Source organism: Hyla sarda, chromosome 5 (assembly GCF_029499605.1).
Source record: "Hyla sarda isolate aHylSar1 chromosome 5, aHylSar1.hap1, whole genome shotgun sequence".
In the NCBI taxonomy this organism is placed as follows: Eukaryota; Metazoa; Chordata; class Amphibia; order Anura; family Hylidae; genus Hyla; species Hyla sarda.
In genome coordinates this window covers 249,322,015-249,341,306 of record NC_079193.1, presented here as the reverse complement: position 1 = coordinate 249,341,306, position 19,292 = coordinate 249,322,015, and the positions used below count along the sequence as shown (strand labels likewise).

General features: G+C 39.0%; 1 protein-coding gene across 3 annotated transcripts in view; it reads left to right on the top strand.

Annotated features, from left to right (window-relative positions):
• The window catches only part of DOK6 (docking protein 6), a 602,763-nt gene that overhangs the window by 367,522 nt on the left and 215,949 nt on the right, over positions 1-19,292 (top strand). For all 3 annotated transcript variants that reach the window (XM_056521475.1, XM_056521474.1, XM_056521476.1), the window contains one exon: positions 3,888-4,026. In XM_056521475.1, the coding sequence (XP_056377450.1) occupies positions 3,888-4,026 (139 nt within the window). The remainder of the gene's footprint in view (positions 1-3,887; positions 4,027-19,292) is intronic.

Below are 19,292 nucleotides of genomic sequence, written 5' to 3'. Positions count from 1 at the left end.
CAGCGCACTGTACCGCATTTTTCTGCCCTCATTAGTGCATACCTGACACCACATACCTACATGTAAGTAGTGTACTATTTTGTACCTGTTAATCTGTCAAGGGCCTACATACTGTGATTAGAGATGAGCGAACTTACAGTAAATTCGATTCGTCACGAACTTCTCGGCTCGGCAGTTGATGACTTTTCCTGCATAAATGAGTTCAGCTTTCAGGTGCTCCCGTGGGCTGGAAAAGGTGGATACAGTCCAAGAGACTCTTTCCTAGGACTGTATCCACCTTTTCCAGTCCACCGGAGCACCTGAAAGCTGAACTAATTTATGCAGGATAAGCCATCAACTGCCGAGCCGAGAAGTTCGTGACGAATCGAATTTACTGTAAGTTTGCTCATCTCTAACTGTGATAGTCCAGGCAAAAGTACTCACCGGCTGGTGTTGTACTCAAGTACTTTTTTAACTGTACTGTAGTGCATTTTTCTGCCCTCATGATTTCATACCACATACCTACATCTAAGTCAGGTACTATTTTGTACCTGTTAATCTGTTAATCTGTCTCCTTATGCCTCAGCTACCTCAAGGCTGTGCCATTCAGACACTATATGGTCTCCTCATGCTACCACAAACTCCAGGCTGTGTCATTCACCAACTACATGGTCTCCTCCTATTGATGCCACCTCCAGGCTCTGTCATTGTGCTGCCATGTGATTCCTTGTTAGATTTGGATTTTTGTACCCACACGCCAGGGCCCGGGACACTAAAACTTGGAAGTTTAAAGTTCCATTTAAAAATCTTCAATTTCAATGGTCTCCTCATGCTTCTGCCAACTCCAGGCTGTGTCATTCAGGCAATATATGGTTTACTGATGCTGCTGGGCCTGGGTCTGGGAATAAAAATGTTGTTATGGTAGCACTAGCTACCCAAAATCTTTGGTTTAAAATTCAAACTTCATCTTTTTTCCTTAGGGATTGTGAAGTGCTAGTGTCTACTCATGCTGCTGCCAACTCCAGGCTGTGCCATTCAGGCAATATATTGTGTACTGATGCTGCTGGGACTGGGTCTGGGAATAGAAATTTTGTTATGGTAGCACTAGCTACCCAAAATCTTCGGTTTAAATATCAGTTATCATCTTTTAATCTCAGGGATTGTGAAGCCCTAGTGTCTACTCATGCTGCTGCCAACTCCAGGCTGTGCCATTCAGACACTATATGGTCTCCTCATGCTTCAGCCAACTCCAGGCTGTGTCAGTCAGCCAATATATGGTTTACTGATGCTGCTGGGCATTGGCCTAAACATTTTTTATGGTAGCACTAGCTTCCCTAAATCTTAAATTAAAATTTCAAAATTCATCTTTTAATCTCAGGGATTGTGAAACCCAAGTGTCTACTCATGCTGCTGCCAACTCCAGGCTCTGCCATTCAGACACTATATGGTCTCCTCATGCTTCAGCCAACTCCAGGCTGTGTCATTCAGGCAATATATGGTTTACTGATGCTGCTGGGCCTGGGTCTGGGAATAAAAATGTTGTTATGGTAGCACTAGCTACCCAAAATCTTTGGTTTAAAATTCAAACTTCATCTTTTTTCCTTAGGGATTGTGAAGTGCTAGTGTCTACTCATGCTGCTGCCAACTCCAGGCTGTGCCATTCAGGCAATATATTGTGTACTGATGCTGCTGGGACTGGGTCTGGGAATAGAAATTTTGTTATGGTAGCACTAGCTACCCAAAATCTTTGGTTTAAATATCAGTTATCATCTTTTAATCTCAGGGATTGTGAAGCCCTAGTGTCTACTCATGCTGCTGCCAACTCCAGGCTGTGCCATTCAGACACTATATGGTCTCCTCATGCTTCAGCCAACTCCAGGCTGTGTCAGTCAGCCAATATATGGTTTACTGATGCTGCTGGGCATTGGCCTAAACATTTTTTATGGTAGCACTAGCTTCCCTAAATCTTAAATTAAAATTTCAAAATTCATCTTTTAATCTCAGGGATTGTGAAGCCCAAGTGTCTACTCATTCTGCTGCCAACTCCAGGCTCTGCCATTCAGACACTATATGGTCTCCTCATGCTTCAGCCAACTCCAGGCTGTGTCATTCAGCCAATGTATGGTTTACTGAAGCTGCTGGGCCTGGGCCTAAATTTTTTTTATGGTAGCACTAGCTACCCTAAATCTGTAATTTAAATTTCAAAATTCATCTTTAATCTTAGGGATTGTGAAGCCCTAGTGTCTACTCATGCTGCTGCCAACTCCAGGCTGTGTCATTCAGACACTATATGGTCTCCTCATGCTTCAGTCAACTCCAGGCTGTGTCATTCAGCCAATATATGGTTTATTGATGGATCTGAGCCTGGGCCTAAAATTTTTTATTGTAGCACTAGCTACCCTAAATCTTAAATTAAAATTTCAAAATTCATCTTTTAATCTTAGGGATTGTGAAGCCCTAGTGTCTACTCATGCTGCAGCCATCTCAAAGCTGTGTCATTCAGCAACCAGTGGTCTCCTCATGCTGCTAACATCTCCACACTGCATCATTCAGCCACTATATGGTCTCCTTATGCTGCCAACACCTCCACGCTGTGTCATTCAGCCACTATGTGGTCTCCTCATACTGATGCCACCTCTAGGCTCTGTCATTGTGCCACTCTATGGCAGTGATTCTAAAAGCAATACTTGTAATCTGTATGTCATTCTGAATGTCAGTATTATTTCACTACCCCAGCACACTCCACATGCGTGTTAGAACAATGTAAAGTGGTCTGCACCCCTATTGAGGCTCTCTGTAGTCCAGAAATAGCAGTTTTTAATATAGATTCACCGCAAATAAATTCGGATCGAACTAAATTTTTTCGAAAAATTTGGCGAATTGGCCGAATTGAATTTTTCAAAAGTTCGCTCATCTCTACCTTTTTAGTCAAAGTATAATTGATGTAAATGAAAGATCCTGACAAATAATATTTTCTGTGTCAAGAATTGACAAGTAAATTCCTCTTGCTTGTCAGGACCTTCAGATTTTTCTTGAAATTTGCTGTAAATTACTTGTGTGCCATGGTTTTTGGATATGATGTAGAGGAAATTTAGGAAATGCAATAAGAAAATTCTGCCGTGTGAGCATAGCCTTAGTGTAATCTAAAGATTAGGACACAAGTAATTCTAGTATGTATTTCCCTGAAGCATTTACTTTGTCTCAACCTCCTTTACCCATCTGTTCCAATGCTACATTCAGGTGGGCAGTAGGCGTAAGAAAAGGATTAGCATTTAGGCTGCATCAATAAAATGAATACCAGATAAGACTAATCCATTGTTCTTAAGATATACTTTTAACATTCACCCAAACAGGAAGAGGAACCATTCTGTATTTCAAATAGACTGTTTGTTTGTTTGTTTTATAAGCTAGAGGAAATATTGACATACAGATTTTTTTTTTTACTGTGTGTAGACCCTTTAAGTCTTCATATGATAAGAGATGAAAGGATGATAGTAACAATAATGTTTACAATCATTGGATGTTTATCAATGTATGTCAAGAAAATCAATGAGTTTTTGTTAATATTAAAGCATCCTTTAAAATTTTTGCAGCAATCTGTATTCATCATTTAAATTGTGATCACACTTAACCACTTAACACAATCTCCTATTAACACTCATACAGATAAACATGTGGAAATGGTTAATAGTCTGATATAAACAAAAATATATATATATATATATAGTGAAATAAGGAATTGATCTGCAATTAATTTATCCGTGTAAAATTCATTAAATAAGTGAAACAAATCTTATATTCTTAATAACGCAATGATTTTATGCAGTTATTTTACTGTATATATTGAAAGACTTGTTATTTTTTGTTAAACACAATTTGTTGATATAGATGTATTTTTCCATTTATAGAATGTGTGACACGGGTGAAGGGCTATTTACATTTCAAACAAGAGAAGGAGAGATGATCTATCAGAAAGTCCATTCTGCAACACTGGCGATAGCAGAGCAACATGAAAGGCTTATGTTAGAACTGGAGAAAAAAGCAAGAGTAAGTATAATATAATACTATAGTGCAATTCTTATCAATATTTCAAAAATAGACTTGAATTTTGAATGTTAAACTTGTTCATTGCTTCAATGTAGGTTTATTTTAGAGCTCCAGATTGGAGCTGCATTATGAATTATACACAGTTGGGTAGTACCTGTGGCCTTTCCTGATATGCTTATTTCAGTACATTCTTCCCAATAAAATAATAAAAATATATGACTAAATAGTCAGCTGGGTGTTACCAGTTGTGGGCGTCTCCCTACACTTTCTGAGACCAGTCAATACTGACAGGGCCAGACATTGCAGGGACATGCTTCAGCTGGTAACACCCAGTTGGCTATTTAGTCATAAAGTTCTATGTATTGCAAAGGAACAGCACAACACAGAGCTATAAGAAAAAATGTTTCAGAGTGTTTGCAAAAAACGACATGTCGGGGCCACAGGTCCTCTTTAAAAACTAACAGTCACCAATATACTTCTTTGTAAGGGTTAAAAAAAAAACAGCTAAATTTAAATGTGCATCGGCATGGTACACCTGGTGTATTATGGCAGATCCCGATAAGTATGCTCCTGTTATATACTCCATGACCTGGTTGGCTTCCATGACACCTTTACAATGAACCCTTACACTGTAATACTGTGTTTTTGTATATTAAAATGCATGTACATGTTTATTTAATGGTGGTTTTACCATTTTTAGAGACATTTTTATTTTGTGTTGTCTTGTAAAGGGCATTTTATCAGGCATTTGTGACATTCCATTGAGAAACCTATGGAGAAAAGCATTAACATAATACGTATTTAGAGAAAGCTGTATGTACACAATTTCATTTTTTACTATAGACTTCTAACTGCCATCTGGTTACGGCATATCATCGCTCCATTGCCGGAATCTTGTGTATACCCGGAAGAGCCATTATTTCTGGACACGTGCAGTGGCCTAGAAGTGAGAGGAGCCTAGAGGGTTACAGATCTGCATGCCCAAGCACAATGCTGCTTCTGACAATAAAGTGATGTTGTCAAACTAACCTGCGCTGTCAATCACGCCTCAATAGGTGTGATTACAGCCCTTGAGACAAGGAAGGACCCCTATCACAGTGTCAATAGAACATTGGTCTGTAGTGACAGCAGATAATTTCAGTTGAGCACCAATTTAAGGGGTAAATGGTAATTTCTTGCATGAGATCTTCTATACAAAGGAGAACATACATACAGGTGAAATCCATCAGTGTACAATACCTTTACTGTAAAGTAAGGACATTCCTACACCCTATTACAGCTGCTATGATTGCTATACAGTGGTCCCTCAAGTTACAATATTAATCGGTTCCAGGACAACCATTGTATAATGGTCCATTGTATGTTGAGACCCTAACTCTATGCCAACCTGGTAATTGGCTCTGAAGCCACCAAAATGTCATCCAGAAATAGGAAAAATTGAGGATTAAAGAAAAATAAGTAGATAACTTATACAGATAAAGCAAATTCTTACATGTAAAAGTAAGATAGATCTGCTGGAAGCTGTAAATCACTGTCTATGTAGAGGACAGGAGCTTCTTCAAGGTCCTGTACAGTACACCCAATGACCTAAAAAAGTAAAATGTAGCCATCCTTACCTGGTGTCCAAAGGAGCAGCTTACTGTGGCAACAGTAAAGAGTAGTAAAGAAAATGTAGTACCCCCCTGTACTGAAGGGAGGCACTACCAGACAGCCAGTCAGTGCATGCACTTCAGTAATACAGGGATTTTACCAGTAAAATGCCCATTCTGATTGGTCGGTTCTTCCAGCCATTGACACGTTTCACAGATCTGGACTGTCTGTAGCATTGTATGTTTAGTCTGATTTTAAGTTACAATGGTCTAGAAAAGACCATTGTATGTTGAAACTATTGTTGTATGTTGAGGCCATTGTAAGTTGAGGGATGGTGGTGGTGGTGAAGATAGGGACTGGGCCACAGAGGACTCCACGTGTTACGTTGCCACCTGGCAACTTCCTCAGGGGTGTTGTGCTTCTACATAGCGCTCCAGAGTTTATGTACCCTAATTAATAAGACATACCTTGCAGATGGAAGTCATGTAATGGCATGTGGTGGCGGTGGTGAGACGCCTGGAGTCACTTCCAGACTCTGAGTGTACGTCACTTCCCTTTCGCACCACATACTAAGTGTGCGCATGGAACGTGATGATGGCATAGCAAGCGCATAAACATAATGGAACGCACACACCGACGAACGGTGCGTATCACCTGATCAGTGAGACGCCCACATGACCTGGCGATGTGTGTGACCTTCTGTGACACACCCACCTACTATCCTCCTATAATTCTATAAACAGATAAAGTATGCATGCGCATATAGATGATGTACATATATAGACCTATCCAAGGCGCAATTACCATACTGGGGCCCACCATGACAGCAAGCAAGCAATATACGTATGGGTATAAGGATAGATAACATACTTAAATATATGGAGAACATAACCGTGAGTATATTCAGTGCTGTGCAATATAATCATGTTCAACAAAAGTGATTTTTTTTTTAATAATGATAAAAAAAAAGCCATAGTCGCTGTCACTGTTGCATCTACTTTTGACTGTTTTGACATTTCTCTGTGGACCCATTGTAGGATTGGACTTTACTAGACTATGGACTTAGTGACTGTTCCTTTTATCTTGACTACAATCTGGATCTGATACTTCCTATTTGTAACTGTAGTTCTATTGGTTTCAGTCAAAAATATTTATCTGATTCACTACTTTAAATCCAAGTACAGAGCAAAGAAGATGAACTCAAAGTTCCTGGGGGACATTTATTAATGTTGCCTTTACGATGCCGTTTTTCCTGACAGAATTTGTTGAGTTTATTTTGTCTGCCGTGCATCAAATTTACTATAAATTGTATGCACTCCAGCCACAATGAAAAGGTATGGAATGAGTTTGTGGCTTGTGGCTTTTGCCAAAAGGTGCAAATAATAAACTTCCACCACTTCGGAAAGTGCCCACACCGGGATTTCACAGTCAGTTTTTAAAAAGGGCATATATCAAAAAGGCACAACAATAAGGCACATCAACACACTGCATCCAGGGAAGTGCCTCTTTGCTGCTACAAAAACATGCCCCCCCCCCCCCGCGTGTTTTAACAGGTCCATGCCTTTTTAAGTTAAATTGCAGACAGATGCTCAGGGCATAGGTGTCTGATGACCTACTGTTACCAGATAGCTCCTGTTCATATCAAATAGCAATTTTATAATAATGCAATAACAAATAATAATAATAAAGCAAATACCGAACATTCAAATGCATGTTCATCTGTTAGCCCTCCTTAAGCTGGGTTCACATATATCAGGCATCGGGCATAGTTTCCTTCCGGCGTGCACCGGAGGGAAACTGATGCTAGAACTGATCCCATTTATTTGAATAGGACAGTTCACAATCATCCAGTGTCTCAGTTTTGACGCCGGATGGTTGGACATGCCGGAGGGCACCGGACAGGGGAATGCAGCTTGCTGCATTCCCCTGTCTGCCGTCAAGAAACAATGGATGACGGATGACATACAACTGATGCCAACTGATGCACGTGGTCATCAGTTATGGAATCAGTTGCGTCAAGATCTAGGCTGGATGCCAGACATATGTGAACCCAGCCTAATTTTTACAACTCAACTCTTAGTGGGCCTTAGTGTGAATCAAAGTCTTTGTCGAAGTTCAGTGTTTGAGGACTCCTTTGTGAACACTGAGCTTCTCTGTACCCTTGCAAAAATGGAACACAGCCAGTTAAACAAGTAGAATTTATTGGTGGCTTTGATCATATACCATGGCACTAAACTTACAAATACAATAGGCTAATGATAATACTGATGTACAGACATAGATAAACTTATATTGCATTTGCTGGCATATTTTGTATAGTTAAAATAACAGTATTATTTGCACTGTAGTGGATAGATTGCAGCATATAAAATCCTTTGTTTTGTTCCAATATTATATTGTCAAAAATTCAAGTCTTGTTTTCAAATTTTTAATAAAGGCTTTGGCAAGACTTCAGATTTAAACCTTAATATCTGAAATGACATGTAGACATGGTTACAGAATAGATTTATCAGTTGAGTATGAGAAAATTCAGTTTTTACATTATTTCTCTGCAGTCGTACCAACCACTGCAGGTAGCACAGTGGGAATCCCCCCATGTGTACCAGATATTCCTGATATGCTAGTTTTAGTTTTGTCTTGAAATTTATTATCGGAAGTGTATGTTTATACAAAGAAATTTTTAGGTATAAACATTTCAAAGTAATTGATATATTGCACAAGAACGGTAGCAGATATACTTAAAGGGGTACTCCACTGGAAAACATTTCTTTTTAAATCAACTGGTGGCAGAAAGTTATACAAATTTGTAAAATACTTCTGTTAAAAAAATCTTAATCCTTCCAGTACTTATCAGCTGCTAAATGCTCCACAGGAAGTTATTTTCTTTTTTTAAATTTCCTTCCTGTCTGACCACAGTGCTCTCTGCTGACACCACTGTCCATTTTAGGAACTGTCCCGAGCCGGGAGGTTTGCTATGGGGATTTGCTCCTACTCTGGACAGTTCCTAAAATGGACAGAGGTGTCAGCAGAGAGCACTGTGGTCAGACAGAAAGGAAATTCAAAAAGAAAAGAACTTCCTGTGGAGCATATAGCAGCTGATAAGTACTGAAAGGATTAAGATTTTTTTATAGAAGTTATTTACAAATCTGTTTAACTTTCTGCCATCAGTTGATTTAAAAGGAGATGTTTTCCAGTGGAGTACCCCTTTAACTAACCTCACTAGTACATGCTAAGCTAGCAAAGTTATTAGTATTGGTGGTGAAGCTCTGCTCGTAAAAATAAATTCAGTGTAATTGTGTAATTCACAGACCAGAAATAATACTTTTTTCATTTAAAATGATGGCCGTCCATTCCCATACTGAATTATAGTATTATGTGGCATACATCATCATTAGGGTAAGCACCTATAGAGAAAACCTACTCTAAACTTTTTACCTATAGGTTGTTTCCATTGCCATGTTTTTGTTTCAGGTCCAGTTTTTCAATTGGTTAGGGCTACATGAGAATATGCTCAGAGCTCAACGTGGAATTATATGTCAATTGCTTTTGCTATAATATCTATCTTCCTGTAGGTGTAGGTTAGTGCATTCTTAAATACTCTAAACAGGGCCATAACACAGAGAAACATTGTTTTCCACTCCCATTCAACAGCTAATTGACAAATAGAGATGAGTCAACTAGATCCATCGGGTTCAGTCAGAACTTTGCTAAAAGTTCAGTATGACGCAAACTCTATCCTTGGGTGGCTCTTTACAACCAATTCTGCTAAAATAGCATCAGGAAGGGGAACATTTAAATGATCTCAGGGTAGCCCATAAGATTTGCAAAGAGCTCTCCTATCAAATTAGGAGATTGATATCAGAGCTAATATAAAAGCATATCTACATAGCTTCAGCCATTTTAGCGATAGCAGTTGTTAGGAGAGGATCTCTGAGAGGGACAGTGAAAAACACAGATAGCAGTATCAATAGCAAAATCTGTTTTGTTGGATATCAAGTGTGCCAGTTTTTTTGTGGTACATTGATTGTTGGCAAATAGCAGTACATAACGGCCCTTATTTACTATCAGTGTTGGGTTTTTACTAGTGTGAAATGTTGTTTCCGACTAGCAGGATTCCACTCTTTTTACCATAGGTATTCACAGATTTACAAGTTGGGAAATTTCCAGCCACAGGATTTTCTGTGAATTCAATAGTTAATAGGTTGGGTTGTCAAACGATGCCCCTTTTGTGGAAGAGCATGCTCCTTTGCGACAGACCACACCCCTTTTCTGCTTTTAACAATGCATTGTCGGATTTGTCAGAATTTTCTGGCGCACACAGTTGCACATTGGCGCAGACACTAGTTGGTTTGAGCTTAGTAAATAAGGGCCATTTTGTGTTAGTTTTGCACACAGGCAAACATTGCAAATGTAACAGTCATTTCAAATTTAAGCTTAACAGTTTTTATTTGTGGTATTTGGAAGCTATTCCCCTAAAATGTGACAATTTTTTGACGGTTTGTAAAAATCTATTACTTCTTAAATCACCAGGTTGTTTTTGGACCGCTTGGAAAAAGACATTGCATTTTCCAATACCTCAGGATAATTTTTAGATCTTTTTTCAGCTCTGGTCAGTATATTTATACCTTTGCAGGATACTTCTAGTGCAGCCATCACATGTGGGGGCCAGGACCTTTGGTGCCGTGAGTGACCCAACTGTGTCGACAATTTATTGTCTCTAGGGGTGCAAGAAGTGTATCGCTTCCACCCATAGTTTCGCCTCCATGCTTTATTTGCTTTATCCCCAATAGAGATTACTAGCATGTAAGGTATCTACGTGCTTTAGATTTGATTTGGTTTTGATATGCGTCTGCCCTCCTTATGTATTTATCTAACTGTCTGTGATTGGTTATTTTCTGATCCTTGTCTATCTACACCTTGTTTCCTGATAAGCCAGAGTGATCCCTGGTGCTCCTGGCATATTCTGCAGATGTACCCATAGGCTCCCTACCACCCAGTTGAGATAAAAAAAGTGTGTCCTTCTGGCCTCTGTCAGGTCGATATGCTGGAAATATCTTTATTTGCTGCTGAGACAGAGCCATCCAATACAGAATGTAATTTATTTTTATTTTTTAAAAGACCTCTGCAGGTGCTTTGGTGTATCTAGCACAAAAATATTATAAGCAAATCCTTTAAGTCATGGAAATTGGGAGGTGGGGCCTTTATGGATTGGGCTTGTTTTTTTTTTTTTCTTTTATCACATCCAACACATGCTGGATCAGATTGAGATCTGGGGAATTTTTGAGGCCAAGTCAAAACCTACAACTTTGTTGATACCTTTTGCTCTAGCATGAACTTTTTCAGCAATTTTTGCCACAGTATTTCTTCTGTGGGACCAAACCAGATGGGTCCTTGTCAAAGTTGCTCAGATCTGTGCACTTGCCCTGATTCCAAAGCTATAACTTTAAACATTGTCAGTTCACTTCCTGCCTAATATATCCCAAACTTTGACAGGTGCATTTGCCAAGAGATAACAATGTTATACAATCTACCTCTCTGTGGTCTTAAAGTAATGGCTGATTAGTGTGAGATCATAATAAAGAATGGATGATAGCTTATAAAAGAACACAAAAAGGTCAGCCAGAAGGATACAGAATTCTGTGCTGGTAACATGCAGAACATTGTAGGGTTTATTGAACATATGTTATGGTTATTGGCATATCTTTTCCTTAGACACTTCTTATTTATTAGTAGAACTATTTTATCTGTATCATTATATTAACTTTTCTTTTTGCAGTTGTTAAATTAGCTTTTCACTTTTTTCATGTCTCAGAAATGCTTTTTGGTTAAAAATAAGAACATAAGCTGGCACTAAGCTTGTCTTGTATATTTTAGTTTTACTGAAGTACTGTTTTAACACTATAAATTATAGTATAAACTTTTATACTGAATCAGACAGTAAAATGTTTTATTAACTTTTAATATGAAATCGGAAATATAAGAAGGTACTTTAGGACCCCATAGAAATATGAAGGTGCTGGATTATGGCTCCATGCAGTAAAGGATAAACTGAGCCATATTCCATCCATGTGTATAGGATTATTATTATATTTTTTTTTTATATATATACAGAAAAAATTAACACTGGTGTGAGTCCTTTCACTTGAACTGCAAGGATGTTTTCGCACATGGGAGATTTGTGGCAGAAATGTGTGCTACTGTCCCATATTTCCAAAAGTGGTTTAAAACATCATGTTCGTGCAGCAGAGACTACACAGAAACAAATTTGCCATGTGTGAACATACCCTTGCTGTTGTTTTAGTCACATTCGGGCCCTAGAGCAGTAGTGATAGATTTTCATAACTTAGACAATAAAATACAGTGCAAAGGCTGTTAAGAAGATGGAAATAACAATTAGAATGTGGTTCTCAAACACAAGGGATCCTAAAACCATAGAGTAATTATCCTGACCAACTTAATGTAAGAAAAGGATGGGCATCCCATTAAAGAAAATTCATATTGGGACACTCATTATTAAAGTAACAAAAGAAAAACATAAGAGAATGTTTTGTTTGGTTTCAGAATATATAGCATATCACTACAAGACTCTTACAGAATTATTACGGAGAATAGAGAGGTATAGTAAAAGCTAGATATTGGGCAAAACCCCACTATAGCCAGCAAGTTCAGAAGTTGAAAAGCGTTTCACTTGGTCTACAGTTTGTTCCATATCTCATTGTGCACAATGTACAGTTTGTTCCATCTTCTCATTGTGCACAAATAATTTGCAACACTTGATCGGACAGGATCGACTAACAGCCAGATAGGACACCATTAGTGGTGGGCACTATGGGAATTACGCATCCTTGGGAAGACTGGGCTTTGCTGTTCTACAGCTTTCCCATAGTTTTCTCAATGATTTTGTCACAAGGCACAAGGTTTTTGTAGCAGTTCTTCTGCAGTATGCAGGAAAATTACCAGGTGTAGAGGTGGAGGACAGAGGTCAAATAACTGCAGACAACATGTGATTAACAACCATAACAGTTCCTTCTTTGCTTTCAACTTCTTCCAATACAGCAATACAGTTTTCTTCCCAATGTAGATTTTATCATGGTAGTAGACTTCTAACATAGTATATAGATATACCTGACCAGTGCAAGTGTTCTCCTAGTTTACTAACTTGTAGAGTATTTTGCGGTCTCCTTATTTCCTTATATTTACTAGTCTATTTACTCAGCCAGATAAAATGTTAAAGTCACTCAAAGTCCCCTGTATAGCAGGCTGCATTGCAGGTTGGCTCCAGAAGCAATATTCCTGTTAGTTGTAGTTTCTCTGTACTTCTACCATTTCCACCTGCGGGGTGTAGATCTTTTTTGTAGCCTCACTAGCCACTCTTAATTTGACCAGGCCTTTCAGGAAGTTTTTGAGTGCTGGTTGTCACAATGCTCTTATATTCTTCGATCCTTGCTGTCTAGACTGTCTTCTGTCCTTCTGACCAGTACACTAAAACATTTAACTGAACACTTAGCTGTAGTAACCCCATTAGAAAGGACTGGCAACCTGGCTATCTGGTTCTATTTCCTTGACAGTAGGTCAATGTGACCCAAGGCTTGGTAACAGGCTCTCACTACCTCTCTTCTGCAGTGCACTCCATGAGATGTCACCAAGGTACAAGGAATGCATGCTATTTACTTACATATGCAAGTATAGATAGCAAGCAGTGCAATACTAAGTGCAAGAACAGGATTTTAAGGGAGATAAAATCACCCTTGAGTTGTTTGTATTGGAGTTTCATGCCCTACAACTCAGATAGAACACTGGAAACTCATGTAGTGGGACACTGCAAATTCATATAACTATGCTACAATAAAAAAAATACTTAGCTTAATAAAGTTGCAACAGGGAAACCATATGTCCAGTGCAATTATAACAAAAGGATGATACGTTGCTACAGAGATAATACTCACCCATTATGATGTCACAATACTGGAATACTGCACATGGTCATGTAAGATTCCAAAAAGTCATACGGTGTCAAAGCAAAGGTACAGTGTGCAGTGCATGCAATAATGTCATAAAACAATGAGTAAGGCTGGGTTCACCTATGTCCGGCATCCGGCATAGGTTAACCTAGCCTAGATTTTGAAGCAACTAATGCCACAACTGATGACAACATGCATCAGTTGTCATCAGTTGTATGGCATCCGGCGTCCATGGTTCCTGGACGCCTGACAGTGGAATGCAGCAAGCTGTGTTCCCCTCTCCGGTGCCTTCTGGCGAGTCCATCTGTCCGGCGTCAAAATTGAGATGCTGGATGATGGTGAACTGTCCCATTCAAGTGAATGGGATCAGTTCTAGCATAATTTTCCCTCTGGTGCACTCCGGAGGGAAACTGTGCTGGATGCCGGACATATGTAAAAGGAGCCTTGATCATGTAGTGATGTCATAATTAGTGATGTCGCGAACATAAAATTTTCGGCAAATGTTCGCGAACCAGTGAACCGGGCGAACTGCCATTGACTTCAATGGGCAGACGAATTTTAAAACCCACAGGGACTCTTTCTGGCCACAATAGTGATTTAAAAGTTGTTTCAAGGGGACTAATATCTGGACTGTGGTGTGCTGGAGGGGGATCTATGGCAAAACTCCCATGGAAAATTACATAGTTGATGCAGAGTCTGGTTTTAATCCATAAAGGGCATAAATCACCTATTATTCCTAAATTCTTTAGAATAACGTGCTTTAGCCCCCTTTAGGCAGCACATAGAGCACCCCTTTAGGCAGCACATAGTTAGATCCCCCCTTTAGGCAGCACATAGATTCCCCCATATTAGGCAGCACATAGTTAGAGCCCCCCTTTAGGCAGCACATAGGTAAAGCCTTCCTTTAGGCAGCACATGGTGCCCCCTTTAGGCAGCACATAGTTAGATCCCCCCTTTAGGCAGCACATAGATTCCCCCATATTAGGCAGCACATAGTTAGAGCCCCCCTTTAGGCAGCACATAGAGCCTCCCTTTAGGCAGCACATAGATTCCCCCATATTAGGTAGCACATAGTTAGAGCCTCCCTTTAGGCAGCACATATTTAAATCCCCCCTTTAGGCAGCACATAGATTCCCCCATATTAGGCAGCACATAGTTAGAGCCCCCCTTTAGGCAGCACTGGTTTTATTTCACAGCCAAAAAAGGTATTTTTTTTAAATTTGAACAACTGTCACACCAAATGTGATTTGCACTAGTGAGACAATGAGCAAAAAAGGTTGCCAGCGGAGTTCCCCTTTTAAGCAGAGGTCCCCAACCACGGTGCCTCCAGCAGTTACTGTAGTTAGTTGCTTGAAGGAAATGAAGTTTTACACCAGAGTACCCCTTTTGACCAGCGGTTCCCTCCCATCCAGGGTGCCTCCAGCTGTTGCAAAACACACGGACTGAACTTATAGCCCTTTTAATACTGTAGTTAGTTGCTTGAAGGAGCTTAAGTTTTACACTGGAGTACCCCTTTTAACCAGCGGTTCCCTCCCAACCAGGGTGCCTCCAGCTGTTGCAAGACACACAGACTGATATTTGAGCCCTAAAAAGGGCTTTTTTGGGTGCTGTCCTTAAAGAACATGTTAGACTAGTGCTTTAGGAGTAAAGTGGACCCTGAATACTCCACCTAGTAGCAACCTAGCTATCGCTTTCCCTATTACTGCAGGAGCAGCTTCTCTGTCCCTCCACTTTCTAAGCCTGCAGCATGCCGAATGAAGGTAAAATGGTGTCCGTGCAGGAGGTAGGAGGGTCTGGAAGGGAGGGACTGCTGCTGATTGGCTGTAATGTGTCTGCTGACTCACAGGTTCAAAGTTTACCGCAATGTTAAAGTATAGGGGGCGAATCGAACTTCACATATGTTCGCCCGGCGATGCGAACGTGAACATGCTAAGTTCGCCGGGAACTGTTCGCCGGCGAACAATTCGCGACATCTCTAGTCATAATACAGTAAAATGTAGTAGAGGGCTAATGCACACAGCAGAAGTAAGTTCCTGACCTTATCCATCATCTATAGTATTGACTAATTGATACCTACCTCTGTATGGACATGGATACTACTAGTTTTTGGCTATAATAACAACTGTCAGGTCTCTCCTCTAGTATTTATGCCACCATGAACACAGATGCTGATTTCCTTCGGATATCTTCCCTTTTTCTGACAGACAACTATGTCTTAGCCAAAGTGAAAGGTTTAATATTCCTGATTTCCTATAGCACACACAGCTGTGGGGGAGGAATACTTCTGCAGCCAATTGCCTTAGAGCCAGACATAGATTATAAAAAGAAAAAAGGAAGCTGATCTCTAGTGATACATGGAGAGGAATACTTCATATATATTTTCATCGCCAGCAGTGTACAATTAAATATGATGGAAAGGGGATTAAAGATAAATTGCTGGGATATTTAAAACTTATATGTATATTTTCTCTAAGTTGTGTTTCCTTTCACATGTAACTGAAATGAATGGTAAATCTCAGATAAACCTTTTTATTTCAAATATTTTCAACTATAAACACACAAACCATTTATGTATTTTAATGATATAAGATATAAATATTACATCATGTTATTGTTGTTTTTAAATAAACCAACACCAAATATTTGCATAAATAAAGTCTCTACATCAGTCCCTAGATATACAACAGCAAAGAGTTTTGGCAAGTAAGAAATAAACCAATACAATGAAATCCCTTGACCTGTCGAACAGTAAACACTAAAAAAAAATCACCCGCTGTGACTGCAAACAAATGAAAAACCTGTAAATGTGTTAGAAATAATTTCTTCCCATGAATCATAATGTTAATTAATTGGACAGATTTATCCATGATTCTCCGTCTGATTATTCATGAGTGCCCTATTATTTATTAAACACAATCCAATTGGATTAGAGTTAATCCTTACTGGAATTAAATACTAAGCATGTTTTCTACTATTAATATAAGTGAAAATCTATTCCTTTTCACAAGGAGGAAACCATATCATTATAAATGAATACTAATCATTACAATTTGGGGCATATATGGGTATACAGTATATAAATAAAGGTTTATAAAACCTGTAAAGCAATTATTATATAGCCCCTTGGTGTTCTATGATGCATATATCTGTCAAGAGTTAGGGTTCCTTTGCACGCTATAATAGAAATATAGGTCACACTGATCTCATAGGTTCTGACCACTGTACTCATGAGATCAGTGGCAACTGGCATAGCCAGATAATACACATAGCCAGGCTCCTGCTGCAACAGTAGCAACTGTAGTCTTAAAATGCTTAGACAGAGGAAAAGTGTTTCTTTCTCAGACCCTCAGACCCCTCATTATGTTATTTCAGGGTGCCAACGTGTTATCATGGTCATGAAAGGCTCCCAGGTCTGCCATTTTAGCACAACAGACACATGGCTTAATAGGCTGACTGTTAGTGTTATGCTGATGAATGAAAACCAGAAGTATTGCAGTGTATCACACAAATGATCACATTACACTATACTCAAAGTAGCAGCAGCATGGATGACATTATAGAGCTGACATTATAGACATTACTAAGCAGTCTATGCTGTAAATCAAGTCCTAAAATATATGTGTTAAAATATTTACTATAAACTCATATAGTTTCTCTGTAGTCTATTTTTTTGGCACTTTCTCTTTCCAACCACTTCTCACCCGTCCTGCTCGTTTTTCTGTAGACTTCTATGGGCCTAATCTCTGTGATCTTCTAGCTCATATTTCCTCTCAGGATAGATTTGAGCTGTTTTACAGCGTAAATCATAAGTTTAAGAGGGGGAGGGGCAGAAAAGGAGCCCAATTAAAGGATGAATAAGCATTTTTTTTTGTATTACACATTGCAAAGTCTCTTATATAGTATTCACTATTGATTAATGCAAAGTTGGTTAAAATGACAGTGACCATATGCTGGAAGAGACTGAGGCTGCTTATAGCAGTTCTATTTCCAGAAATAAATGGGCATTTTTATTTAATGTAAAATGTGCATTCATTACTGAGAATTTAGATGTTTTCTTATTATGATGTCCTCCAGTGGTCCAGATTAATTTGCTCTTCAGCTTTGAAGAATCCTATATATTGTGTTCTATACTTAAAGGGGGTTCTCTGCCCCTACATATCTTATCTCCAATCCAAGGATAATTAATAAGATGTCTGATCATGGGGGTTTGGCTGCTGGACCCCCCTGTGATCTCCTGTCCAGCACCTCGTCATGCCCACTCCAACAAATAGTAATGGAGGGGGCATGAAGGGGGCGAGATGTCAAGGACATAACTGCCCAAAATCAGTGTAAACATAAATGTTTAGCATCCGGGGTGCCAGGCCGAAGATGACGGGGGTCCCAGCAGCCCGACCCCCACGGTCGGGGATAAGATGTCTGGGGGCAGACTTCTCCTTTAACTCTAACCATTGCATGCAGATAAAGACCATTACATTTTTGTTTTGTACACAAAAGTAATCTGTATTATTGTTCTAACCTTTCATTTTTAATTCATTTCTGCAATTATTTTGTCCCAAAGAAATATGAGGTGACTTGTTCCATTACAGTTTTTCCCTTTTGAGTCTTGATAAACATGTCAATATGTTTATGAAAGCTGTATGTGCTTTTTGGCATTGGCATTACAGCATTTCAGTCTTTGCCAGGCTTTTAAAACATCTGTGAATGTATTAAGCCAGATCAGTGAACTCACGCCTTTTGGCAGCCAGGAACAAAACAAAACCTGTCTCAAAAGGTTTTGATTTTGGTTCCATTATATAAAATATGTTCTGTTACGTAATGTAAAAGCAAAGTTAATTTACTGAATCACAAAGACATTGGGTCTGCCAATTAGTTTAGATCACACATAAAGCTATTCAGGATTCTCATTTCAGAGCATCCGCAGTGCTTTCACTAGTCAGCATGGAAAGTCAAAAGATATATAATAAAAATATCCTGTATACTGTCAAAGCTTGTTTAAATAGTCAATGCACAGATACATACATTTACCTTTTCATACTTAAGACTTGCTTCTGCTATGTACCACAATCAAAATAAGCTTTGGATGGCTAAGAGCTATTATTATTGCTATTATGTATTTATTTATTCATTTTATCTCAACATAAGACTCATCTTCCCACCCTTTTACTATGATCCTGTATAGAATAGTCAATATTTTTTTTATAACAGAAGCCACCCAGAAAAGCTTCATAGCTTCTAAAAAGGTAGGTTCTTCTAAAAAAAAAATTAGCATATTGTGCTAAAGTTAGTTATTTTCCATAATGTAATGACAAAAATTAAACTTTCATATATTTTAGATTCATTGTACACCAACTGAAATATTTCAGGTCTTTTATTGTTTTAATACTGATGATTTTGGCATACAGCTCATGAAAACCCAAAATTCCTATCTCAAAAAGTTAGCATATCATGAAAAGCCTCTCTAAACAAGCTATTAACCTAATCATCTGAATCAACTAATTAACTCTAAACACCTGAAAAAGATTCCTGAGGCTTTTAAAAACTCCCAGCCTGGTTCATTACTCAAAACCGCAATCATGGGTAAGACTGCCGACCTGACTGCTGTCCAGAAGGCCATCATTGACACCCTCAAGCAAGAGGGTAAGATACAGAAAGAAATGTCTGAACAAATAGGCTGTTCCCAGAGTGCTGTATCAAGGCACCTCAGTGGGAAGTATG